This window comes from Neofelis nebulosa, chromosome 5 (genome assembly GCF_028018385.1).
Source record: "Neofelis nebulosa isolate mNeoNeb1 chromosome 5, mNeoNeb1.pri, whole genome shotgun sequence".
NCBI lineage: Eukaryota > Metazoa > Chordata > Mammalia > Carnivora > Felidae > Neofelis > Neofelis nebulosa.
This window is the reverse complement of record NC_080786.1, coordinates 157,672,547-157,698,629: the sequence shown is the minus strand read 5'-3', so window position 1 is coordinate 157,698,629 and position 26,083 is coordinate 157,672,547. Positions and strand designations below refer to the sequence as shown.

At 54.1% G+C, this 26,083-nt stretch overlaps 4 protein-coding genes across 4 annotated transcripts in view; 2 read left to right on the top strand and 2 right to left on the bottom strand.

Moving 5' to 3' along the window:
- TSPEAR (thrombospondin type laminin G domain and EAR repeats) overlaps positions 1–26,083 on the top strand; it is a 155,723-nt gene that overhangs the window by 26,908 nt on the left and 102,732 nt on the right. The gene's annotated exons all lie outside the window — the stretch shown is intronic.
- Positions 10,244–11,072, bottom strand: LOC131512958 (keratin-associated protein 12-1-like). Its single transcript, XM_058732217.1, has one exon. It carries the CDS (start codon positions 11,008–11,010, stop codon positions 10,501–10,503), a length of 510 nt encoding a protein of 169 aa, XP_058588200.1. The 5' UTR covers positions 11,011–11,072; the 3' UTR covers positions 10,244–10,500.
- LOC131512959 (keratin-associated protein 12-1-like) lies at positions 13,088–14,122 on the top strand. The gene has a single exon (XM_058732218.1). It carries the CDS (start codon positions 13,145–13,147, stop codon positions 13,493–13,495), a length of 351 nt encoding a protein of 116 aa, XP_058588201.1. The 5' UTR covers positions 13,088–13,144; the 3' UTR covers positions 13,496–14,122.
- On the bottom strand, positions 16,594–18,091 carry LOC131512951 (keratin-associated protein 10-8-like). The gene has a single exon (XM_058732209.1). It carries the CDS (start codon positions 18,022–18,024, stop codon positions 16,900–16,902), a length of 1,125 nt encoding a protein of 374 aa, XP_058588192.1. The 5' UTR covers positions 18,025–18,091; the 3' UTR covers positions 16,594–16,899.

Genomic DNA, 26,083 nt, shown 5'->3' with positions numbered 1-26,083 from the left:
TTGTCGGTTGCCTTTTAGTTTTGCTGATTGTTTCCTTCACTGTGAAGAAGTTTTTATCTTTTTTTTTTTTAACGTTTTATTTTATTTTTGAGACAGAGAGAGACAGAATATGAATGGGGGAGGGACAGAGAGAGAGGGAGACACAGAATGGGAAGCAGGTTCCAGGCTCTGAGCCATCAGCCCAGAGCCGGACGCGGGGCTCAAACTCACGGACCGCGAGATCGTGACCCGAGCCGAAGTCGGACGCCCAACCGACTGAGCCACCCAAGCGCCCCCAGAAGCTTCTTATCTTGATGAGGTCCCAATAGTTCATTTCTGCTTTTGTTTCCCTTGTCTCTGGAGACATGTCAAGTAAGAAATTGCTGAGGCCGAGGTCAAAGAGGTTGCTGCTTATTTTCTCCTCTAGCATTTTGATGGTTTCCTGTCTCGTATTTAGGTCTTTCATCCATTTTGAGTTTATGTTTGTATATTTTTATTTTTGTGTAAGAAAGCGGTCCAGGTTCATTCTTCTGCATGTCGCTGTCCAGTTTTCCCAGCACCACTTGCTGAAGAGACTGTCTTTATTCCATTGGATATTCGTTCCTGCTTTGTCAAAGATTAGTTGGCCATACGTTTGTGGGTCCATGTCTGGGTTCTCTATTCTGTTCCATCGGTCGGAGTGTCTGTTTTGGTGCCAGTACCATACTGTCTTGATGATGACAGCTTTCTAATACAGCTTGAAGTCTGGGATTGTGATGCCTCCAGCTTTGGTTTTCTTTGTCAGGATTCCTTTGGCTGTTTGGGGTCTTTTCTGGTTCTGTGGATGTGGCTTTTGAGTCCTGGAGGCACCAGTACTTCCAAGGGCAGTCTCACTACTGGCCGTCTGAGATTTCCAGCCCCTTTAGTCTTCCTTAGGGACAGGTGATAAACTTAGAGCTGCAGAACTGCTTTTACGACCTTTTAGCTGCACGGACTGGAACCTATTACATTGTTTGAATTTGGGGGACTTTGGTAAACTGAGCCAGTTGACTCGGATGTATGTAGACATGCACCCACATACTTGCATATGATGTATGCACACACACACACACACACACACACACACAGTATATATGTATGCACCATGCACACACCAGTGTATATCCCTCCTACACACACGCACACACATGCACGAGGCATCTGGTTTCCCCAGCCAGCAGTGGGAGGTGAAACCCACAGAGTAGAGATGGGGTGCGGACAGTGACATAACAGCACCCCCTGAAGCTCCTCCCCAGAGGCCCCACTCAGCCTGCTCAGAGCCTATGGGACCCTCAGGCCACTCGGAGCCTCTGTTCTGTGGTGCTGCTTTTCCACATCGGGCATGTCTTAGGAATGAGGTTTTACAACATGAGAAACCAAAGAGGAGAATGGAAATCTGACAAATGTATTAATTAGGAAAAGGTCCTCCAGGAAAGTGCGATTTTCTTCAAAGCCACGATAAAGGGAGGAAAAGGAGCAAGTCCGAAACGGGGCCTGTGGGCTGTGTTTCCACCTGCCCCGGGAAGGAGGTCTGTGGAGAGGGGAGGCTGGTGTGGGTCGGGACGGGACAGATCTCGCTGGGCTCCTTGATGTGACCGGAGTGGTTCCTCCAGGACTTGGAGGCCGGGAACGGATGTCCTGCAGCAGGTGGGGGCACCAAAGGGGACAGGCGTGCAGGCGAGGGCAGGGCAGGAGGACTGTCATACACAGGGCCACCCGCACCTCACGGGGCACGCACGTGTACGTACACATGTGCACACACACCCAGCTGCACACAAAGGCACACACACATACGCGTGTGGGCACACACAGGGCACAAAAGTACGCACAGGTGCACACAAGGGCACACACATGCATGCACATGCACACACACACACACATGGCACTCACACACTGCACTGTGCTTATCGGGTCCCTTGTCACACTGGCTGATGGGAATTCCCATGAAGCTCACAGTGTAGGCGGGACACAGGACACAGGACGCCGGTTTGGGAACCTTTGGCTACTTTGCCGTGTGAGAGGCACATGGTGAGAAAAGGTTGCTGGCAGAGTCCAGAGAAGGGAAAAGAGTTTTACTGGGTTAGAAAGGCCTCCCTAGCGCCCCCCACAGGAACCTTACTTGAGGCTGGGGTGGTCACCACAGGGTGTTTCTTCACCCATGTTCTGGGACAATGTGTTATATTCCTTAGTGGTTTTTAGCATTTACAAGGCATCATAAACTGTGCACCCTTTTAAACATTAAAAAAAATTTTAATGTTTATTTATATTTGAGAGAGAGACAGAATGTGAGCAGGGGAGGAGCAGAGAGAGAGGAGACACAGACTCCGAAGCAGGCTCCAGGCTCTGAGCTGTCAGCACAGAGCCCGACACGGGGCTCGAACTCACAGACCACGAGATCACGACCTGACCTGAAGTTGGACACTTAGCTGACTGAGCCACCCAGGCGCCCCCTGAGTCAATTTCTTTAATGGTTCAAAGTTATTCAAGTTTTAAATGGCTAATTTGGGAAAGTTACATATTTTTAGAGATTTTATTGGGATTAAGTTGTTCATAATAGTCATTATTTAAAAAATCTCCATTATATCTGTAGTCTTGTCACATTTTTATCCCTAATTTCCTAGTAGTCTTTATTTGTGCTTTCTTGTTTATTCCACTGGCCAGTCTTGTCACATAGTTGTTTTTTCATAGAATCATCCTTGGCTTTGTTGATCTGTGTGGTGTGATTATTTTCTATTCCATTAATTTCTGCCTATGATTTTGCTATTTCTATACCGAGTAACTTTAACAACATTTCCATGACACTCTCCATAGAAAATCTTTGGAAAACCGAGTACAGATGTTTTCAGTATGTCGTAGAGTGGAAGGAAGCCAACAGGGAAATCCCAGCCCCTTGTTTTACAGTGACAATAAATTCATATTTCTGACCTGCTGTGGCTGAGCCTCATTCATTGTGGCAGATACCAGTTTTTTTTTTAGGTTCATTGAAATTCTTTGTTGACAGGTATAAAGGAGTCAGTGTATATACACCATGAGCTCAGATTTTTAGGCCACAATGAAATACATGAATATAATGTTTAGCCTGAAAATAAAATACACGCTATCTTACCGTGTACTGGGAGGTTTTTGAGACAAAATACTGTGTCTCATCTATAGCTAAAGAAAAGTATTTGCCACTTGTCGAATTCTGAATATGTTGACCATTGATGTCCTTTTTCTGCTTGCCCCTGTCATGTTTGAGGACAGTGTGTCGCAGTCCCCCTGTGACAGGAGCTGCCACTCCTCCTTGGAATGCACCAGACATTGATATTTGAGGCTATACTTTGTGGTACATAGAAGGTCAGGATCATTCTGTCTTTCTGGGGAGTTGGATTTTATCATCACCAATGAGACATTCTCTTCATCAGTAACGGTGCTTTCTACCCTCAAGTACGTGTTGTCTATTAAAATAGTTGTACTAGATGTTTTGGGTTAGTGTTTGCTAGGTGTCCCTTTTTCTCTGTTCACTTTCAACCTCTCTGTCTGCGTGCTCTGGACCAGGGGTTGGCACCCTTTTTAGGTAAAGGACCAGGCAGCAGCTGTCTGCAGCCTGCGGGCCTCCTGGTTGCTGCTGCAACCACGAAGCCCTGCTGTTGCAGCACGAGTTGCCATAGACGGGGCGCAAGCAAGGAGTGTGGCCATGTCCAGTGAGCCTCGTGGACACCTGGGCAGAGGCCCAGCGCTGCCCCGAGGGAGGGGTGCAGCCTGTACCCTGACTTAGACCACAATAGCACAGAGCTGAATTTCGTTTCTAAAAGATTCGATCTCTGTTTTTTAACTGGAGAGTTTAGTCTATTTCTATTTATTATGATCACTAATATATTTGAATATATTTCTATCATCTTATTTTGTGATCATCTTTGCCCCCACCTTTCCATGCTGCTTCTCAAAGTCCCTTTCTACCGGCCGTCACGTTGACATTTTACAAGTTTCCTTTTGTTTTCTGTCTTCTCTGGTTCTGAAGTTCCTATGCTTTCTATTCTTTGATTGGCGGTCCTTAAGATTTCCATGGGCATCCCTCATGTGGTCTGGCATCAGTCATGTCCCTTCTCACCTGTACATAAAGCAGATTCCCTCCAGCTTACCGGCATCGTCTGTCCAGGGCTCTGGTTCGCCTTTAAATTTTTTCTAACCCCACTAATTAGCATTGCTGCTATTCTCCTCAGTTAATATTTGTTTAGCCACATATCTACCAGCTTCTTAAGTCACTGCCCCGCTCCGCCTCCCCGATGGTTCCCCCTGGGTCTGGTCCCCCTCCCTGGGGGCGTCCTGCAGGTGCTCCTGTGTGTGCACTGCTGATGAGTGAGCTTGCCCGGGAACGTGCATGGAGGTGGAGGGAGGCACGCGGACCTTTCCGTCCGCCTCACTGCCTCCTCGTGTGCAGCTATGGAGCCCACTGCAGCCGCTCCCCGTGGGCAAGCTGGGCTGTTCTCTGGCTGCTTCCAGCACATTCTGTCCTGAGAACTCCCGGTGCTCGTCATGTGGGGGGGACTTGGGTCTCCCGCACTTGCCTGTGCTGCTCTTTGGGACCTGAGGCCGTGCTCCGTCACCCCTAGAAGACAGCTTCTGCCCCTAGTTCTCTCTGGTCTCTTCCTCTGGAAGAGCAATTAATCGACTACCGGGCCTTCTCCGTCTATCTTCCAAGTCTCCGGGCCACGCTTTGTCCTCACGGGGTCCCTGCAGCTCAGCGCTGTGGCTCGTGGCAGCCCGTGGCAGTGCACCCGCCCCGCCGTCTCTCCACGCAGAGGGCTTTCGCTTCAGTGGTTTTACCCGTTTTAGCTTTAGAGGTTACATTTGGTTCTCCCGAGCGCACGTATCTTAAAAAAGAATGGAACCTTCTTCCTCTTTCATGTTTCTTATTTCATCTTTTAGTTTCACCCGTTTGAAGCTCACGTATTCAACGTCTGTGGTGGGATTTCTACGGCGCGAGGTTCTCGGGCGGCTGCTGTCTCTGTGGCACTTTGCCCGCACGGACGTGTGCGCTCACGCGGTCGCGTCTGCGTCGCGAGCTCACGCTTCCGCTTCTGTAGCTGTGTCGACTCTGAAAAGCCCGGACTGCCGGTGTGTGCCTCTGGAGAGGTGCGCCAGGACTGGCGTTGAGCTCACGGCGCACGGCGTCTCGCTGGGCACCCACGGCGCCCTCCGGAGTCGGGCACTGGCAAGCACCCCCCGCACAGATGGGGACGCGGAGGCTGCGGAGGGGCTGTCCCAGGTGACAGTCTGTAGATGGCAGGGCTGCCGCTCAAACCCAGCTCCGGCCGCCCGTGCAGCGGGGCTCTTGACGCCGCCGCGCCTCGTGGATGGAGTGAGGGGAAGGGGAAGGAGGCCCGGCCCGCCGGGAGAAGCTGAGAACAGGGTGCGGCCGTGAGCGCACAGCACGGTGCACCTGCTCCTGGCACACGTCCCTCCGCGGCCTCCTGTGTTCTGTCTGCAGCGGCACCTTCACCCGGCCTGATGGCACACAGCCGTCCACCCCGGGCCCCGGGGCGGATGTGGTGTCAGGGCCAGGGAAGGGCCCCACGGCGTGTCCTGCTCCTCTCCGTCCCCAAGGGAAACGCGCCAGGAGCACCACAGCCCCGCGGTGCTGATGGCCACAGGCGCTGCTCGGGACACTGGCCAAGGAGCCCGTAGGCGCCGCACTCAGACGAGAAGGCCGCGCTGCTCTCGGCCAAGGGCGGATCGGTGGCAGAAAGCGCCGGCCCAGGGAGCCGAGGGGAACGACCCAGCCGGGCTCCACCGTACCCCGTGCCAGCTCGGTGCCGGTCTCCCCACGGTGGCGCTGACCCAGGAGTGCTCCCTCATGGCCCTGGCCCGACATCCCGGGCGCAGCAGCGAGGGCAGCGCGGCGGCCAGCCCCGCGCGCTCGGCCTCGCAGGCTGCAAACAGTCTCCTTTGTCAGTGCAGAGCCCGACGCGGGGCTCGAACTCACGAACCGTGAGATCATGACCTGAGCCGAAGTCAGATGCTTAACTGACTGAGCCACCCAGGCGCCCCTTAAAAGTATTCTCTATACAAAAAAGTCCAACTAAATAACAAGCAATGCCTCCACGTACAGAAGCACATAAAAGGTAGTAATGTTCTGCTCACATGAATGCAGTGTTCCTACTGGTCTTCCTAATTGGGTTTTATTTACATATTTTGTTTATTTTTATTCATTTTTTAATTTATATCCAAGTTAGTCAGCATCTAGTGCAACAATGATTTCAGGAGTAGATTCCAGTGATTCACCCCCTATGTAGAATGCCCAGTGCTCATTCCAAGTGTCTTCCTTAATGCCCTTTACCCATTTAGCCACCCCCCCCACAACCCCTCCAGCAACCCTCTCTGTTCTCTATATTTAAGAGTCTCTTATGTTTTGTCCCCCTCCCTGTTTTTATATTATTTTTGCTTCCCTTTCCTTATGTTCATCTGTTTAGTATCTTAAATTTCTCATATGGGTGAAGTCATATGATATTTGCCTTTCTCTAATTTCACTTAGCATAATACCCTCTAGTTCCAACCATGTTGTGGCAAATGGAAGGATTTCATTTTTTTTTGATTGCCGAGTATATCTCATTGTGGTTTTGATTTCTATTTCCCTGATGATGAGTGATGTGGAGCATTTTTTCATGTGTCTATCGGCCATCTGGATGTCTTCTTTGCAAAAGTGTCTGTTCATGTCTTTTGCCCATTTCTTCACTGGATCATTTGTTTTTTGGGTGTTGAGTTTGAGAAGTTCTTTATAGATTTTTGGATACTAATCTTTTATCTGATATGTTGTTTGCAAATATCTTCTCCCATTCTGTCGGTCGCCTTTTAGTTTTGCTGATTGTTTCCTTCACTGTGCAAAAGCTTTTTATTTTGATGAGGTCCCAATAATTCAGTTTTGCCTTTGTTTCCCTTGCCTCCAGAGATGTAAGAAGTTGCTACGGCCGAGGTCAAAGAGGTTGCTGCCTGTTTTCTCCTCTAGGATTTTTAAAAAATTTTTTTTAACGTTTATTTATTTTTGAGACAGAGAGAGACAGAGCATGAACGGGGGAGGGGCAGAGAGAGAGGGAGACACAGAATCTCAAACAGGCTCCAGGCTCTGAGCGGTCAGCACAGAGCCTGACACGGGGCTCGAACTCACGGACCGCGAGATCATGACCCGAGCCGAAGTCGGATGCTTAACCGACTGAGCCACCCGGGCGCCCCTCTCCTCTAGGATTTTGATGGCTTCCTGTCTTATGTTTAGGTCTTTCATCCATTTTGAGTTTATTTTTATGTATGGTGTAAGAAAGTGTCCAGGTTCATTCTTCTGCATGAAGAGACTGTCTTTATTCCATTGGATATTCTTTCCGGCTTTGTCAAAGAATAGTTGGCCATACGTTTGCGGGTCCATTTCTGGGTTCTCTAGTCTGTTCCACTGATCTGAGTGTCTGTTTTTGTGCCAGTACCATACTGTCTTGATGATTACAGATTTGTGATACAGCTTGAAGTCCGGGATTGTGTTGCCTCCTGCTTTGGTTTTCTTTTTCAAGATTGCTTTGGCCATTCGGGGTCTTTTCTGGTTCCATACAAATTTTAGGATTGTTTGTTCTAGCTCTATGAAGAATGCTGGTGTTATTTTGATAGGGATTGCATTGCATGTGTAGATTGCTTTGGGTAGTATTGACATTTTAACAATATTTGTTAATCCATCAGCATGGAATATTTTTCCATTTTTTTTGTGTCTTTAATTTCTTTCATAAGCTTTCTATAGTTTTCAGTGTATAGATTTCTCACCTCTTTGGTTAGGTTTATTCCTAGTATTTTATGGTTTTTGGTGTAATTGTAGATGGGATTGATTCCTTAATTTCTCTTTTTGTTGCTATATTATTGGTGTGTAAGAATGCAACCAATTTCTGTGCATTGATTTTGTATCCTGCAACTTTGCTGAATTCATGGATCAGTTCTAGGAGTGTTTTGGTGGAATCTTTTGGGTTTTCCATCTGATCTTTTTTATATTGTGATATGGTGAGCGTGGAGGGCATGGAAACTCCACGTGCTCTCCTCACGCCTTACCCTCCACATCCTTCCATCTGGCTGTCTCTGAGTTCCGTGAGCTGCTCTAAACAAATCAGTTGAACCCAAGGACCTCTGATCTGGAGCTGGTTGGTCAGAAACACAGGTGACAAGCTCAGCTTGCTGCAGGCATCTGAAGTGGTGTGGGGGTCAGTCTCTAGGACTGAGCCATTAACCTGTGGGATCTGACACTGTCTCCAAGTAGATAGTGTCAGAACTGAGTTGAATTCCAAGACACCCTGGGAGGGTGTCCCAGAGCACTGTTTGTTGGAGGTGTGGGGAAGCCTTCTCACACCTATATGAAAACTGGGTCCAAGAACCCAATTTATGCATTATTCACAGTTAGTTAATTAATTAGAAGCCTTCTCTGCACCACACAATTCAGTGCTTCACTCCACCCCACAGGTAATTATCATCCTAAATTTAATATTCGTCATTCTCATGCTTTTATTTATGGATTTACCACACGTGTCCTCCACAAATATTTGCATCTCTTAACATCTCTTACCTATTTGCCACTTTGACTCTTTTTTGCTGCGTGCTGGATGCTTTCTTTGGACCTGCCTTCTGATTTTTCTAATTCTCTCTTTAGCTGTGTCTAATATTCTGTTTTAAGTTGTCCACGGAGTTTTTAATTTCCATCACTTGACTTTTTTGATTTCTCGAAGTTCTCTTTGTTTCCCTCAAGTCTATTTCTTCTAGTTTAATACATTTACTCTGTTTTCATATTTACATTTCTCTCCCTAATTCCTTTCAATATAAACACTTTTTTTATAGTCACCATGCTATACATTACATCCTGAGGACTTTTTAATTTTGTAACTTGAAATTTGTATCTTTTGACCCCCTACCCATGTCACCCCCCCACCCCTGGAAAACATCAGTATCTTCTCTGTATTTATCACCTCGTTTTGTTTCGTTTTCTTTCCTTTGGTTCGTGTTTTAGAATTCACATATAAGTGAGATCATACAGTATTTGTCTTTCTCCAACTTATTTTGCTCAACATCATTATTTTAATGTTTCTGTCTGATAGCTCCAACATCTGTGTCATTTTTTTTTTCAACGTTTTTTATTTATTTTTGGGACAGAGAGAGACAGAGCATGAACGGGGGAGGGGCAGAGAGAGAGGGAGACACAGAATCGGAAACAGGCTCCAGGCTCCGAGCCATCAGCCCAGAGCCTGACGCGGGGCTCGAACTCACGGACCGCGAGATCGTGACCTGGCTGAAGTCGGACGCCTAACCGACTGCGCCACCCAGGCGCCCCCATCTGTGTCATTTTTGAGTCTAGTTTTGTTGATTGCTTTGTCCTTAGAAATTGGATTGAGTTTTTTCCTTGCTTTTTAAAAATATGTCTTCTAATGTTTGATTGAATATCAGAGATCCTGTATTAATTGAAAGGGACATACCCAGTGTTTCTTCCTGGAAACGGGTGAGTCTCTCCTGTCGGGTCACCAGGGTGGTGGGGGGTAAGTTCCGATCAGCCTGCTCAGATGTTGACCTTGGCTTGGGCGTCGCTGTTCTTGCGATGACCTTCAAGGTACTAAGGCTTCGGATTCCTTCGTGCTGGGCTTCCAGTGCCGTGTGCGTGGGGCGAGGCCTGGAGGCGCAGGGTTCTTGCTCCGCCCTAAGTCTCCAGCAGCCCCTGTGTGCCCCGCCCACGGAGGGGACCCTCCACGTGCCTGCCTCCCCCCAGTGACCGCTGCTGCTCCCGCGGCCGTGCCGGCCAGGCCGAGTCGGGGGCAGGAGGGCTCTGTTGTCCTGGCCCCGGGTCAGTCCTGAGCAGGCCCGCGGGCCTGGGTCTTGGAGGGCGAGGCTTCCTCACTTCCGGCTGCTCCTCCCCGGGGTGGTCAGACTCTCCTTTGTAGTGGGGGTGGGTTTGTGCGAGCTTCCCCGCCCTCCCTGTTGTAGCGATCCTCGAAGGCACCACGTCAGGCCCGGCGCCGGCCCGATTCCCGGCCCCTGTTCAGCGGGGCGGGTTACCCCTGCACTTCCCCTTCTGCAGGGTGGGTCTCGGTGGTGGGTGTGTGGATGGCACAGCCCCCCTGCGGCCTCCGAGGAGCCCCCGCCTCCAGCTGAGCTGTTGGAAAGGGGGCTCTTTGAGGAGGGGCGGCCGCGCTTATGGTTTGTATATGCCGTCGAGGAAAGAACTTCAGAGTCTGTGAAAATAAGACAGGGGCAAGCTGCCTCAGGGAGGCACGATTTATTGGGCTCACACGGGCTGGGTTCCCTGCCGGAGACAGAGAAGGACCCCGGCGGAGACACGCAGGGTCACGGGGGGATCCGCTCGTCCTGCTCCGTCCTCGCCCCAGGGTTCAGACGATTCATTGGGAGTGTTTGACCTGCCACGCGCAGAACTAGAGGCCCGGCGAAGGCTTGGTCCTCACCGGAGGGGCATGGGCGGGGCCCCCTCTGCCCCCGGAGCAGGTGTTAGGAGACCCCTGGTCAGAAGCAGCACGGGGAGCTACAGCACACGGGTCTGCAGACCAGGGTGGGGCAGGAGGGCCGGCAGGAGGGCACACACGCGGGCTTGCAGCTCACGGGCACGCACACGGCGGGTCTGCAGCTCACGGGCACGCACGTGGAGGACTGGCAGGAGGGCACACACTCGGGCTTGCAGCTCACGGGCACGCACACGGAGGACTGGCAGGAGGGCACACACGCGGGCTTGCAGCTCACGGGCACGCACACGGCGGGTCTGCAGCTCACGGGCACGCACGTGGAGGACTGGCAGGAAGGCACACACTCGGGCTTGCAGCTCACGGGCACGCACACGGAGGACTGGCAGGAGGGCACACACGCGGGCTTGCAGCTCACGGGCACGCACACGGCGAGTCTGCAGCTCACGGGCACGCACACGGGCTTGCAGCTCACGGGCACACAGCAGGACGCCTGGCAGGGGCCGGAGGAGCCGCAGGAAGCCTGGCAGCCCGCAGAGCAGCTGGTGTGGCACATGTTGGCGTGGGGCTCGGCCGGTGTCCGGGAGGGAGGAGGGCGGGGACGTCTGGAGGCTCCTTGCCTGGGCCGCCTTTATACCGGGCCGTGGGCGTCCTGGCCACCCAGAGGCACAGCTGTGGACTTCCTCATAGCTTTTTCCATCACGTTTCCCCAACACCCTCTTGTCCTGAGACGCCCTCCCCCGTGTGATGCTCCGCTGTAAATTAAGTTTAGCTTAGAGGCCAGTTTCTTCTTCTGTAAACAGGATGTCCTGGTTCGACTTTACTTGGGGTCCGTGTTACTTCTCCAGGCCGATACTGTGCCCGGAGCGCCACCGGTTCGACTCAGCACCGTAGCCTTTATTCCTTTTTGCCATCAGTGGAGGCTTTGGGGCAATAATGCGTTTTGAGCTTTTATTTTGCACGGGAAAACATTAAAGTAGGGATTTGCAAACTGGGGAGCAGAGAAGTCTGTGGGACAAAGGCGGCCTGCCGCCTGTTTGGCAAATAAAGTTTTATTAGAAACGGCCATGCTCGTTTGCTTACGTGCCGTTGAGGGCTTGCGCTGTAATGTGAAGTGGTTATGAGACAGACCACGTCACTGCAAGGCTGAAACATTTACTGTCTTCCATTTATAGAAAGGTGACCGACTTCTGCCTTATAGCCATCTATGTAATCATCGATTTGTTCGTGCAACAGACATATACTTTGTGCTGGCTATGGAGATGTCCTAGCCTCATGGGCCTTCTGGGGCAATGGATACATGAATGCGTACAAATCAACGCCTGAAATAATTACAGAGAGGGCCGAGTCCCAGAAAGGAAAGCAGGCTCAGCAGGTAGAGAGTAATGGGTGTTGGTGGGTGGTTGGGGGCCTCTGTGTGGAGGCGACGCTGAGCTGGCTCCTGGGAGATGCGGAGGGGTCGGGAGGCGGTGTTCCAAGCAGAGGCAGCCGTGGGAGTGTTAACGACACTGCTGCAGGATGGGCACGCTCCAGGAGCAGCGGGAAGCGTGGACGAGCGCGGCGTGGACGCTCGTCTTTAGGTGCGGGCGGACGGGTTCAGACCGTGCAGCTGGGGGTCCAGCCATCCCAGTCCTGGGCCGACAGAAGAAGAAGGACAGTGTCAACTTGAAGACACGTGGGGAGGAATCATCCAATCCGAAGAAGAGAGAACAGAATTATGAAAAACGAAGAGGGTCCCTGGGACAATATCGGGAAGTCGAACAACAAGCAAGTTCAACACAAGAAGGAGAAGAGAATGATACTGAAGCACAAGAATGTTTTGAATAATGGACAAAATACCCAAGTTTGATCTATTAAAAAAATTCTACCTAACAGCTCCAAGAAACTCAGAAAACCCCCAAAACCCCAGCATGATTTGGCCCGATGGTGAGGACCACGGACTCCAGAGTGAAACCCAGCAGCTTCCAATTCCTGCTGCTTGGCCGCCCCAGTGAGAACGCGCACACAGCACGGAATCCTTCCGAACCTGATTGCACATCCGTGTAAGTGGGGCACACCTGCCCCTCGAATGGTGGCAGGGACCGATAACTAATCAGTTATGAGACGATCCACGTGAGATGCTTAGCACAACACCCGGCACAAAGCTGGGACTCCCTCATTGTTATTCTTGCGATAACGTGGCCACAGCTCTCCCCGATGAGGAGCCCAGCCGTTTGGCCCTGGCCAGGGGGGGAAGGCCTTGTAGGTCACTGAGTTTCCAAATCAAAACGGGGGGACCTCCCCCCGCCCCCCGCCCCGGGTCTGGTGACTTGGATGGTACTTGTGTGGACGGAGGGCAGGGTGTATAAACTTGGGGAGGACCTTGAACGTCCTGATGTGGAGTCCCCTGTCCCTGCTGATGGTCCTTGGCCATCCAACCTGGGGGCTGAATCCAGAAATCGCAGGGCCGCTGGGTCACAGTGAGCCTGGGGGCTGAGACAGAGCTTCCTGAACTGAGTCACTTCCAGCAGAACCTCCAGGAAGAGACGCACACAGGAGGAAGAGGAAGAAAACAAGCAGGCAACCAGGAGGAGGGCACCCGTGTGGCTTGTTGCCAGGACGCCACAGCCTGGGTATAAAAGCCGCCTGGGGAAGGAGGCTCCAGACCGGCCCCGTTTTCCACCCTGACTCCACTCCAGCCCTACATCGCCATGTGCCACACCAGCGGCTCCACTGGCTGCCAGCCGGCCTGCCGTGTGCCCAGCTCCTGCCAGGCGTCCTGCTACGTGCCCAGCTCCTGCCAGGCGTCCTGCTATGTGCCCAGCTCCTGCCAGGCGTCCTGCTACGTGCCCAGCTCCTGCCAGGCGTCCTGCTATGTGCCCAGCTCCTGCCAGGCGTCTTGCCGCGTGCCCGTGAGCTGCAAGCCTGTTGTGTACCTGCCTGTGAGCTGCAAGCCCATTGTGTGTGTGACCCCCTCCTGCCAGTCCTCCGGGTGCTGCCGGCCCTCCTGCCCCACCCTGGTCCTCAGGCCTGTTCCCTGCGGCACCCCTAACTGTGGCTAGCCCGTGGCCTCCTAGGACCCCTCCTCCGTGGGGCCAGAAGTAGCTGCTGTCTGAACTCCCGGCAGGCAGACCTCGTCCACCTGAGACCTTCTGGACCTGACTAGACCATCTTACAGCAAAGCCGCCTGATCCCCACTAACCAGGCGGACAGAGTCACCCCCGGCGTCCCCCGACCCCAGCCCGGGTCGTCCACACGGCACCCACCCTGGCTGGTGCAAGTGCCCAGCCCCTGCAGCCGCCAGCACTGAGCTCTAATAAATCCCAGAGCGCATGTGAAGCCCACCCGAGTGTGTGCTGTCTCTCCTTAGTGCTTTCCTCAAACTGCTTCCTCCAGGGCTCGCTCCCAGGCTTCTGGAAAGCTCCTTCTGCAGAGAAGCCACAGGGGACCAGATGGCTGTGCCCGGGGGACTGACCACTCAAAGGCGGCCCCTTGGGCGCGTGGACACTCCTAGCTCAGCCCGACGGGCCCCCAGGGCTTCCTGTGTCCCTTGAACGTGAGGTCAGTTCTCACTCAGCTCTGGGCGGGACCCAGGGTGACCCTCTGACTTTGTGAGGTTAAAAGTCCCCCGCTCGGCAATTACTATGCGAGCCCACCCCGGTCTAACCATTAAAACTGTCCGCTCCATACAGAGTACAGCTCCTCCTGCAAACGTCCGGGGGCACAGGGCTTTGTGGGTTACTTCCGTGGGCCCCAGAGATGTCCGTGTCCCCATGAACGGAATCCGCGACTGCAGCCCTACAGGCGAGGCGGCTTCCCAGACGGGGTGCACGGAGGGTCTCGCAACGGGAGACGCCCTGGAGTAGCCGGGCGGGCCCGTGTCATCCTGGGGACAGGCGGGAGACGCGCAGAGAGGGCGTGGTCGTTGGCACAAGGAAGCCGAGGCACACCGGGGTGCCGGGGGGGAAGCTGTTTGGGAACCGAGAAATAGTGTAAGATGAACACCATCAAGGGGGGGTCCTTCCTGCCACGGACACATATCTGGAAACTTCCCTTATCGTGAGCTCACGGGATAATAGAGGATGTGAAATTCAGGAGCGGCTCTCAGAGCACCGGCCGTTCGCAGCCCTTCCTCGTCCTTGGTCCCATTCGGACCCCACCACCAGCCACTGTCTCACCGTCACAGGTGTTCAGTCGTTGCGTCAGGCCCTCGTCTTGCACACACCCTCCCTCCAGGACCCCGGGGCCACGGGCCCACCCACCAGGCAGCGGGGAGGCCCTCCCAGTCTCCTCAGTGACGCCTCGGAGGGGGTGACTGTCCTGGTCTCGGGCCTGACGGGTGACGGGGTGTCTGGGGTCGAGAGTTGCCCACAGACAGGCTCCCCCGAGACCTGGAGGGTCCCAGAACATGCTGCACCGTGCACGGCGTTCAAGAAGCTTCCAACGGTAACGACAGCCATCACCTCCGACTCGTTCTCTCCTGGGCAGCGGTCGCCCGCTGACTCTGTAGACGCTCTAACTGGGAGTCGTCCCGCTGACGGTGTAGACGTTCTGTCTGAGAGCTGTCTGGCTGACCGTGTAGACGCCCCATCTGGGAGCAGTCTGGCTGACTGTATAGATGCCCCATCTGGGAGCAGTCTGGCTGACCGTATAGATGCCCCATCTGGGAGCAGTCTAGTCTGGTTGACCGTGTAGATACCCTGAATGTGAGCAGTCTAGTCTGATTGACCATGTAGATGTCTATCTGGGAGCAGTCTGGCTATGTAGATGCCCCATCTGGGAACAGTCTAGTCCTACTGACTGTGTAGACGCCCCTCTGTGAGCAGTCTGGCTGACCGTGTAGATGCCCCATCTGGGAGCAGTCCAGCTGGCCATGTAGAGGCCCCAGCCAGGAGCAGCTTGGCTTCAGGGTGGCCGGCCACGCCTTCTGCAGCTGTGACCGACTTTCCCGGGGAGCCATCAGAAAGTCCTGGATGTTCTTGTGCCACGGGGCAGGAGTGGGGGTGGGGGCACGTCCTGCAGGGGCCCTGCCCCTCCCTCCCATGCACTATCCTGGCACCGTTGTGCGTTGTGGGTTGCTGGTTTCCACGTGAGTCAACATCCGTGCACTGCACTCTTTTTGGTTCCCGATGAGGCGGAACTTCCTCACGTCTCTCACTCTGTGCTGTGAGGAATCCAATCTGCCCGTCTATCTGTGCAGACGGTGGAATTTTTCTTAAAATTCAAATGGACGAGGAACGGGCACAGGTTTTGAATAAATGTGGGGAAACTGAGGGATTTAGGAGTCAAGGCAGGTAACAATCCAGCCCCTTTCTCTTCACAGGCCCCTGGGGATTTTGCTCTGTCTCTGCTTCCCTGGGAGGGGGGTGGGGAGAGCCAGCCTCTGCGAGGAGGTACTTCCCTCTCCCGGCTGCCAGCCTCTGCTGTTCTGCTCCCGAAGGGCCTCTTCCGTCTGTCCCTGGCACAAGGGACAAATAGGGAGCCTGATGCTGACCTGGTGGGTCTGGCCGGTGCTCCCTGACCCTCTCTAGTGCTAGTGGTCCACTGAGACTGCAGACTCGTCCTCTTCCACTGTCTTGAGGATTTGTTCACAAGGCAGCGTTTTGCTCCCTGTCTCCTCAATCAGGCCTTGAAACCTGGAGCAGAATGCGTGATGCCTGAACCGACCCCTGCACCCCTCCTGGGGCCCGCGGGAATCTTCTGGTGCTCAGAGCGTCAGCCCTTGTGCCCAGACCAGCACGCAGGCGTTCCCGTGTGTGGACGCCTCTCTCCAAGGGCGTCAGTGCGGTGTTACTGGGCCCTCGGGTTCCCACCAGGTAGGGTCGTGCTGCCCCCAGCTCACCTTTAACCTGCACGGGCAGGGGGCCAGGCATGGGCAGGGCCCAAGGCCCACTCAGGGTGCGAGGCTTCTGCAGCCGCACTCACGTGCCGGGCCCAGCCCGGGGAAGGCCTGGCTCTTCCCCGGGAGGAGGGTGGGGCCGCGGGGTGGGAAGGGAAGTGGAGTATGCGGACGGCGTCCGCGTGCAGATCTCCTCTTTCGGGGGCTTTGAACTTGGACTTGGAGGCTGCGTCTTTGTCGCTTGCTTCCACCAGGCAGAGCAAACGCTGCCCGCTTTGGCGTGGTCTCTGGGCTCAGAGGAGAGGGAACAACACAGCCATCTCTGTTTCATGATCCAGACATTTTATTGATGATAGCAGTGGCCTTTGTCACCCGGAATGCGAGCAACCAGCCCTGCAGGGGAGGGCTCCAGGGTGCAGCAGCCCCCCACCCCCCGTTGAGGGACCTGTCTTTGCAGAAAAGGAAGCCGGGCATGTCCGGATCCCCAGAAGGCAGCAGCCGTGCGTCCACCGAGGGGCAGGGGGCGTCCTGGCGCCCCCAGAGGGGTTCCGGGGCTCCTGAGAGAGGACGTCTGTGCTCTGGAGCAAAGATGGCAGAAGGTCTTCTAGAGGCAGAAGCTGGAGCCGGTCAGCAGCAGGGCTGGCCCGAGACAGGGCCGCAGCAGGCAGGGCGGGGGAACGCGGGGCGGCAGAGCAGGGACACACTGGAGGAGGGTCTGCAGCAGGGGCTGGGCTGGCAGCAGGAGGGGGCTGAGCAGGGGGAGTCCTCGCAGCACACAGGGGTGCAGCAGACAGGCTTGCAGCACACAGGGGTGCAGCAGACGGGCTTGCAGCAGACAGGGGTGCAGCAGACGGGCTTGCAGCAGACAGGGGTGCAGCAGTCTCCCTGGCAGGGGGAGGAGGTGCAGCAGGACGGCTGGCAGCATGAAGAGGTTGTGCAGGGGGAGTCCTGGCAGCAGACAGGGGTGCAGCAGACGGGCTTGCACACGGGGCGGCAGAGCAAGGACACGCAGGAGGAGGGTCTGCAGCAGGGGCTGGGCTGGCAGCAGGAGGGGGCTGAGCAGGGGGAATCCTCGCAGCACACAGGGGTGCAGCAGACGGGCTTGCAGCAGACAGGGGTGCAGCAGACGGGCTTGCAGCAGACAGGGGTGCAGCAGATGGGCTTGCAGCACACAGGGGTGCAGCAGTCTTCCTGGCAGGGGGAGGAGGTGCAGCAGGACGGCTGGCAGCATGAAGAGGTTGTGCAGGGGGAGTCCTCACAGCAGACAGGGGTGCAGCAGATGGGCTTGCAGCACACAGGGGTGCCGCAGACGGGCTTGCAGCACACAGGGGTGCAGCAGACGGGCTTACAGCACACAGGGGTGCAGCAGTCTTCCTGACAGGGGGAGGAGGTGCAGCAGGACGGCTGGCAGCATGGAGAGGTTGTGCAGGGGGAGTCTTCGCAGCACACAGGGGTGCAGCAGGCGGGCTTGCAGCACACAGGGGTGCAGCAGACGGGCTTACAGCACAGAGGGGTGCAGCAGACAGACTTGCAGCATGCAGGGGTGCAGCAGTCTCCCTGGCAGGGGGAGGAGGGGCCGCACAGGAGGGTCAGGCGGGGGGCCGGGGCGCAGCACGGGGGCTCGCAGCAGCTCTCTGGGCAGTCGTCCACCTGCCAGGGGGAGTCGGGGCAGGAGTCCGAGGATCCGGGCAGGCAGACGCGGCTGCCATAGCTCAGGTCGCTGGAGCAGACGGACAGGGTGGACGCGGCCATGGCGGGGGCGGTGGGGCTGCAGGAGGGAGTGCGTGTGGGTGTGTGTGTGAGTGTGTGTGAGTGTGTGTGTGTGCGTGTGTGTGAGGAGCTCCGGCTGTCTGTCAGCTTTTATACCTCCCGGCTGTGTATTGTCCCAGCCGATGGCTCACATGCCTCCTTCCTTGTTGGTCTGAGAGCTGCTTGCAGGGTAAGCCCTCATTAGCGCTGCTTTATTTTCTACGATTGGATTTTACTCAGTCGTCTTGTGAGTCTGTTGCAGGACTCTGTTTTCCCACATGTTCATTGTTTGGTTCCAGAAAACTTGTGGAAAATATTTGAGGCAGGTTTTGCTGAGTGAGGTTAGAGGGGAGCCCTTCTCCAAAGTGATGAATTCTGGTTACAGCTCCCCTGTTTGGAACTGCCTTAAATATTTTAAAATTCCTTTGAAGTCTGATAAAGTGCAACTCACCTTATAAAATGCAGAGGACTGGCTCATAGAAAGCTAAGTACCCACCCTGTGCCTGTGTCAGGAGCAGTGTTTCCATGCCCCCAGACAGGCTCAGTCTCAGCTCCTCTTCGTCCTCCATGACTAACTCAGAGGCCCCTTGTTATATTTCAAGATACATTCTGGACTTCTTTTTTCCATTTTCATTTGGCTATGTTAGAAGATCAAAAACATTTTTATATGTGGTGGTCAGTTTTATATTTTAGGACTTTTTTCATGTCTGAAATGCAGCAATTTAGGGGCGCCTGGGTGGCGCAGTCGGTTAAGCGTCCGACTTCAGCCAGGTCACGATCTTGCGGTCTGTGAGTTCGAGCCCCGCGTCGGGCTCTGTGCTGACAACTCAGAGCCTGGAGCCTGTTTCCGATTCTGTGTCTCCCTCTCTCTCTGCCCCTCCCCCGCTCATGCTCTGTCTCTCTCTGTCCCAAAAATAAATAAAAAACGTTGAAAAAAAAAATTTATGAAATGCAGCAATTTATGATAGTTTGGCTGGGTATAGAATTCAGATTTTTAACTGCTTGTTTCCTGAAAGCCTCAAAGGTACATTTCCATTCTCTTGTGCTGCCATTGTTTATTCACCTTTTATCTCTCTCTTTTGTTTTATACTTGAGGAGCACTTGGTTTTCTTTTTATTGTAGTTCTGAACTTTGTATGGTTGGAACTCATCGAGCATTTCAGTGCGAAGGCTCACTTCAGGAAATGTTTGTGTACAACTGAAAAAAATATCTCATCTTTCCTTGTCTCTCTTTTTGTGCTCCAGTTAGACATCAGACCTTCTGGAACCAGCCATTAAAAAAAAAAAATTTAATGTTTATTTATTCTTGAGAGAGATAGAGACAAAAAATGAGCAGGGGAGGGAAAGAGAGAGATACACACACACACACACACACACACACACACACACACACACAATCAAAAATATGCTCCAGGCTCTGAGTTGTCAATGCAGAGCCTGACACAGGCTCAAACTTGTGAACCAGGAGATCGTGACCTGAGCCAAAGTTGGACGCTTAACTGACTGAGCCACACAAGCACCCCTGGAACCAGCCTTTCTATCTCTCAACTTTTCTCTCATTTTCCTTATGTTTGTCATTTGCCCTCTTGACTCTCTTGGTTTTATGTTTTGGACCACGTTTCAGTCTTTAGCCATTTCTAGCCTATTATTTGGCATTATTTACAAGCTTACAGTTTTCAAACATCATCACCTGATTATTTCTTGTTCATAGCAGCTTGATTTCATCTTGTGATGTGAAGGAGATGTGTTCTCCGCAACTCTGATTACGGTACAGGTGTCTCCATGCTTTCCACCGAGTCTTACACGTCTATTTCATTGGACATCAGGCAAGGCCTGCTCAATGGTGTCAGTTCATTTGATTTTATGAATGAAAAACTTCTCGTGCATTGAGGTCCTGTTCCAATTTATATACAAATCTGTTTCCATCTGTGTCTCTTTTCTACAAACATAAAAAAATCCCAAGTTTCCTCCTTGTTTTTATACTATTTTGATTTAATTTTCCTTATAATGTTTGAGATATCCTTTCTGTAGGCCTTCTAGGGGTTGTGGGAGAACCATGCATTTAATCCACTCCCCTGAACGAAAGAATGCAGTGTTGCTATGGGAAATACGAATAACCACCTGGTACTATGGGGTGTTCCGGTGCTTTCCCGTGTAGACACACACAGTCACGGTGGGCAGCTTCCGAGGTCAGCCACCATGTGACGTGCCCCTCGGGGACCCACTTTCACAGATGCAAAAATGCTGGAGAAGTGAACCACTCAATGGTGGGTGGGAAGTTCAAGAGCCCACAATTCCGGATACATCCCTCATGCCCCCTGCCCCCAGGCCAGGCCCCCAAAGCCTGGGGTTTTGTGAGTGGGAATGGGGAGGGAACGTGGGCTTGAAGCCAGTGGGGTCGGGGGAGGCTGACACTGGCTTTAGGGACAGGTCCTGGTGCCGGTTTGATGACTTCTACTCTGCCCACAGCTGCCTCTCAGGTCCGGCTCAGTCTAGCAGGTGTTGGGGCTCATCCTCCTCTTCTGCTTCTGATTTGTGGCCCACGTCCCTGTGTGTGATGCCCTTTCCTTTGGCCCATACACTGCCTGCTTCTCCCTTCTCTGGACGGTCACAGCATCATTCAACTGCCCCTGCTTCAACCACACCTCCTCAGGGTTGCCGGCACCCTGACCCAGGTCTGGACCCCTCTCTGAGACGGACCACTGTGGGTCGGGGGCCTCAGGCTGGTGCCGGCGGGCCAGGGTCAGTGGGAGATCGAACGATCACATGATTTCTGAAAATAGGAAGAAAAGCTCTGGGCATCTGAGCGGGGACAGAAGGGCAGCGAGCTGGGTCCTGGCTCGCAAGCACGGAGGTGCCAGCAGTGAGCGAGAGTCCAGAAGGCTGTGTCGCAGACAGCCACGTGAGTTGCAAGGGATTCACGTTTCGTGTCTTCCTTTCCAAGCGCATGCGTTCTGTTTATTTTGCTGTCATGGCACCAGCTGGGATGCCTGGTACAGCCCGAGCCCCTGGCAGCAGACCCTCCTGCCTCACTCCAGGGGGGAACCAGAGTGCATGATGGAGCGTGTGGCCAGGCCGATGTTCATGGCTTTGTGGTGGAATTTGGTTGAACTTACGTGGTTTCTTTGTCTTCCCAGTTTGCCAAGAGTTTTGCTTTGGGCTTTTGAGTAAAGAATGAGTCAGATTGTGTGTATGTGTTCATCTGTTGGGAGGAATTCTAACGGCTTTTCTGCTCCCACTCTCCAGCATCGTTGATCATATTTCTAACTTGCATTCGGACATTGACTCGACTTTTTACTCTTGTCGGGCAGCTCCGTATTGGATGAGCTAACACTTTGGAATTTCTTACTTTGTATTCTTAGGTGAACCTGGGTTACAGTCAGTTTCTCTGTCTCCCTCCCTCTAGAGAGAGGTTTTGGCATCAGAGTTTTACCAGGCCTGTTAAATAAACCCAGAAGACTTATGGCTTTTTCTAAGCTCTGCAATGTTGTGAATGTAACAGGAAAGGCCTCTGTGTTGAAGACTGGCGGTAGGCAACCTTACCGAGTCTATGCCTTTTGAAGATCAGACCTTTACATATCTTTTCAAGATCTTCTTTGGATATCGTTGTATTACAATTTTCATCTTGTTAGTCAATACAGGCAACTTATAATTTCTAGAACTTGGTATATTTCATTTACATTTTCTTTTTTTAATGTTTGTTTATTTTTGAGAGAGAGGGAGAGAGAAGGGGGAGGAGGGGCAGAGAGTGAGGGAGACACAGAATCTGAAGCGGCTCCAGGCTCTGAGCTGTCAGCACAGAGCCCAACGTGGGGCTTCAACTTACGAATCATGAGATCCTGACCTGAGCCGAAGTCGGACGCTTAACTAACTGAGCCCCCCCAGGTGCCCCTTCATTTACATTTTCTAATTTTAGGATAAATATACTCATATACTACTTTTTTTATGCTTAGAAACAAATATCTCTGAATCGGTGAGCGTATTCTTCTGTCCATTTTAAAGTTTATTGTTAGTAAACTTGCCAGAACTTGTAACATTTTACTGATACTTTTATTAAAATTTGTTTTCACGTTTATTTTAGGGAGAGAGAGCAAGGGCACAAGCAGGGGAGGGACAGAGAGAGAGGGAGAGAGAACCTCAAGCAGGCTCTGTACCATCAGTGCAGAGCCTGACATGGGCTCGATCTCACGACCCTGGGATCATGACCTGAGCCCAAATCAAGAGTCGGACGCTCAACCGACTGAGCCATTCCTACTCTTTCTTAATTTATTTTTTGAGGGACACCTGTGTGGCTCAGTTGGTTAAGTGTCAGCTCAGGTCTGATCTCACTGTTTGAGTTCAAGCCCTGCGTACGGGCTCTGTGCTGACAGCTCAGAGCCTGGAGCCCACTTAAGACTGTGTCTCCCTCTCTCTCTGTCCCCCACACACACTCACACACTCTCTCTCTCTCAAAAATAAACATTAAAAAATAAATTAAAAAAAATTTTGTTTTTTCAAGTATTTTTTTCTAGAGCGTTGAGGGGAACACTTAACCTCTGTCCCGGAAGCCACGCACCAGGGGAGGTGAGGCTTTGTCAGTAATACTGTTCCACACGCTCTTGTTTAGGCTACTGTGTTTTCGAGACTGTCCTACCACCACCGTAAGGCCAGGCCTCCCTAGGAAAGGCTTGACAGACTGTAGGCGGGTAAGTTTCTGCTCGGAGGTGACGGATGGTGGTGTCACGGCAGGTGCCTCGGGATTCCCTCTGGGTCCCAGGCACAGATAGTATCTGTGAACATTCTGTGGACACGTGAAGAGCCCGGGCCATTTCCGTCTTGCCGGAGATCGCTGAGCAGAAGTTTAGGAGGTTCATGGGCAGTGAACTTTCCGGGCTCCTGTTGTTTAAAAGCCGTCCTCTGTGGTGAGTGGGGCAGGGCCAGAGGTTCCTCTATTTTCTAGTCTTTTCTCTTGCTAGAACCGTGTAGAAACGTCCCCCTCCTGGCCCCTGCCACCTCGGATTACCGTAACGCTTTCATCGCCTCGTTTCATCTTGCTGCTCACAGCATCTTCTGGCTCCAGGCGCGTTTGTGCAACTTTTATGCCATGACTTTCTTCCGTGACTGGGGTTCGATCCTTCCCCTTCCGCTCTGCTCGGGGCCACGGATGCTGGCCGGCTGCATTTGCCCTCCTCGTGTCCTGAGCTCTTCGGACCTTCCTCGCTCTGTCCTTCTGAATCGCGTTCTGTACAGATCCTTCCAGAATTAGCTTTTGCCCACACACTCTACTGCACACACTCTTATGTCTCCTTTTATCTGGAGCGTCGTGCTTTTAGCTTCCAAGAAGTCCCAAGTATTTCCGTCCTTCTTCCCTCCCTCCCTCCCTTCGTCTGTCAGTCTGTCTGTCTTTCTGTCTTTCATAAGCATCCTGTTCTTACTTTAGGAAGTAGTAGCCTCTCCCTTACTTCAGTGTCCGCTTGACGGTTAGTTCAGAGATTTGCTTCTCTTCCACACTTACGCTTTCCTTACGTGTTTGGAGACCTTCGGTGTTCCCGTGTTTACGCGAGGCCCTGGAGAGCTGGGTATTCGTTGGCGGTATGTGCTCCGCACAAGCAAACGTCTCCTTCTTCGTGCAGAGCTGACGGCTGGGGCTCTGAGGAGCGGAGGGAGTGTCCTATCTTCCGGAAGTTTCTAAGAGTGCTTCGTGTTTCTCTCCAACCCTCAACCGGGATGGGAGCCTCCAGGCCACCCCGCCCCGTGTGGTTCCTCTCCCGCCACTGCTCTGCGTCAGCCGGACGCACCGGGGGCCGCACGATGCAGGGCTGCGATCCAGGAGTCCCTGGCCCGGGGGTCACACACAGTCTGTCCTCAGGTCAGCCCCTGACGCCCCCAACCTCGGGCTGCTCCAGGTCCTCGGAGGAAAGCTGCGACAGTCTGCTGACACCTGCTGTACTTCCTGTCGAGGTTTAGAGTCAACCTGCGCTTTCCGCTCAGACTTTCCCAGAAGACCTTTTAAGGGTTTGGTCCCTGGGTGGCCCTCCTCGGTTTTCTCTCCCTGCCCGGGACTCACTGGTTCTCATTTGGATGCAGGGGAGACGGCAGCGTTCGTCAGCAAACCGGTCCAAACTGGAAATGGAACGAGGTTTTGTGCGTGTGTGTTTTAAGTTTATTTATTTATTTATTTTGAGAGAGAGAGAGAGTGAGCGCATGGGAGGAGGGGAGAAAGAGAGAGAGAGAGAGGGAGAGAGAGAACCCCAAGCAGGCTCCGCACTGCCAGAGCAGATCTCCACGTGGGGCTTGAACTCACGAACCGGGGGATTGGGACCTGAGCCGCAATCAAGAGTCTGACCCTGAACTGACTGAGCCCCCGGGCACCCTGAGGCTTTGTGTTTTTGACAGACCTCTTCTATATATGTGGCTCACCTGCCACCGTGTGCACCTGCTCCGGGTGCACGGTCCGTGGTTTTGTTGTGTTCGCAGACTTGTGCCGCCACCTCCACGCCTTAGTTTTGGAGCCTTTTCGCCACCCCTCCCCCTCAAATGTAGGGACTGTGATGGTTACCAGTCGCTACCTCTGCCTTCCCCAGCCCCCAGCAACCTCCAGTCGCTTTCCGTCCCTGGATTGTCCTACTCTGGACATTTCTGATGAATGGGAACCCACGACACGTGGCCTTTTGCGTCTGGCTCTCGCACCCAGGCCCAGCCGTGCCGGGGTGGACGGTGCTTCCCTCCTGATGAGACTCCGTCGCGTGGCCCGGCCACATTCCGTGTGACCTCTTCGGCTGGTGGACATTCGGGTCGTTGCCGCTTTTTGGCTACTGTGCGTCAGGCTGCCTCGAACGCCGTGTCCGGATTTTGCTGGCACACCTGTTCTCCGTCTTCAGGGAAGGCGCCGGGAGGTGGGCCTGCTGGGTCCCGCTGTGACTCTCGGGAACACGTTTGGAACTTTCTTTCTCCAGCCTGTGCCTGGGACCCAGGTTCAGATGGGGCAGAAGGACACTGCAGTGGGGCGTCCCCGAGGGCGGCTGACACTTCCCCCTGGCACGCTCCCAGGGGACCGGGGCAGGCTGGGCCACGCTGGCTGTGACAGTGGCATAGGACCAAGTAGAAGAGGAGGGGGAGGGAGCCCCGGGCCCTCTGCTGCCATCCGCTCCCCCTGCGATGGCCAGAGGACACAGAGCCCGGAGGCTCAGGCCGTGTGGGAGCAGGAAAGCCAGACTCTCTGCTGCCTCAGGCCCTCACTGTGTCCCTCCCTAGGGAACTGGCCGTGCTACCAGGAAGGCGGGCCAGCCTGTGTCACCTTGGCCTCTAGCTCTGGGGGTGCCTGTCCTGGGGGCGGCCTCAGGGAGGAGCAGGGGGGCAGCCGTATGAGATGGGACAGCTCAGCCCGCTGTGCGTGCCACCTGGCCGGCTGTCCTCTGTGCCTACTTGCTCGGTCCGTGTGCTTGGGATCCCGGACCGCGTGTCCCGTGGGGTGCCCTGGAGGGGGCCTGAGCCCCAGCCCGAGGGGCGGCGGGCAGAAGCCAAGCGGCCATTTGGAGAGGCCGGGCAGACCTCGGGGTGCGGGAAGGGCAGCCTGGGGGGCAGTACGCATGAGTCCTGCTCCCCCCCCCCCCCACTGCCCCACCACCAGAGACGTGGGCATCTTCCCACTTACCTGGGATGTGGGCCTCAGGGGCCCGGTGCAGTGGGGGTGGGGGGGTGGGGGGGCCGGGGCTTAGGGAACAGCGGATGTGGGAGCATCAGACCAGGTGTCGGAATCCAGGAAATGGTCAGGAGGCAACCGGGTGGAGGCCGCATAGGGGCTGGCGTCCTCAGTCGGTGAGCACCGTACCCCCGCTGGTCGTGCCTGAGAGCCACGGTGGGGGCTTCTCCATCCTGGTGTGCGGTGGGGACGGGCCAGAGGAGAGGCTGCTGGGTGTGGGCAGCCAGCGAGCTGGAAGGGGGAGTGTGGCTCAGGCGCCCGTGGCTGCTGACGGCGTGGGGGTGGGCGTCCACTGTGTCCCACGAACCTCGGTCTTGGTTAGAGACAGCTTTTCTGAGGTGGACCCGGGGGCCACGTGCTGGGGCCGGGGGTCCCCTAGGGC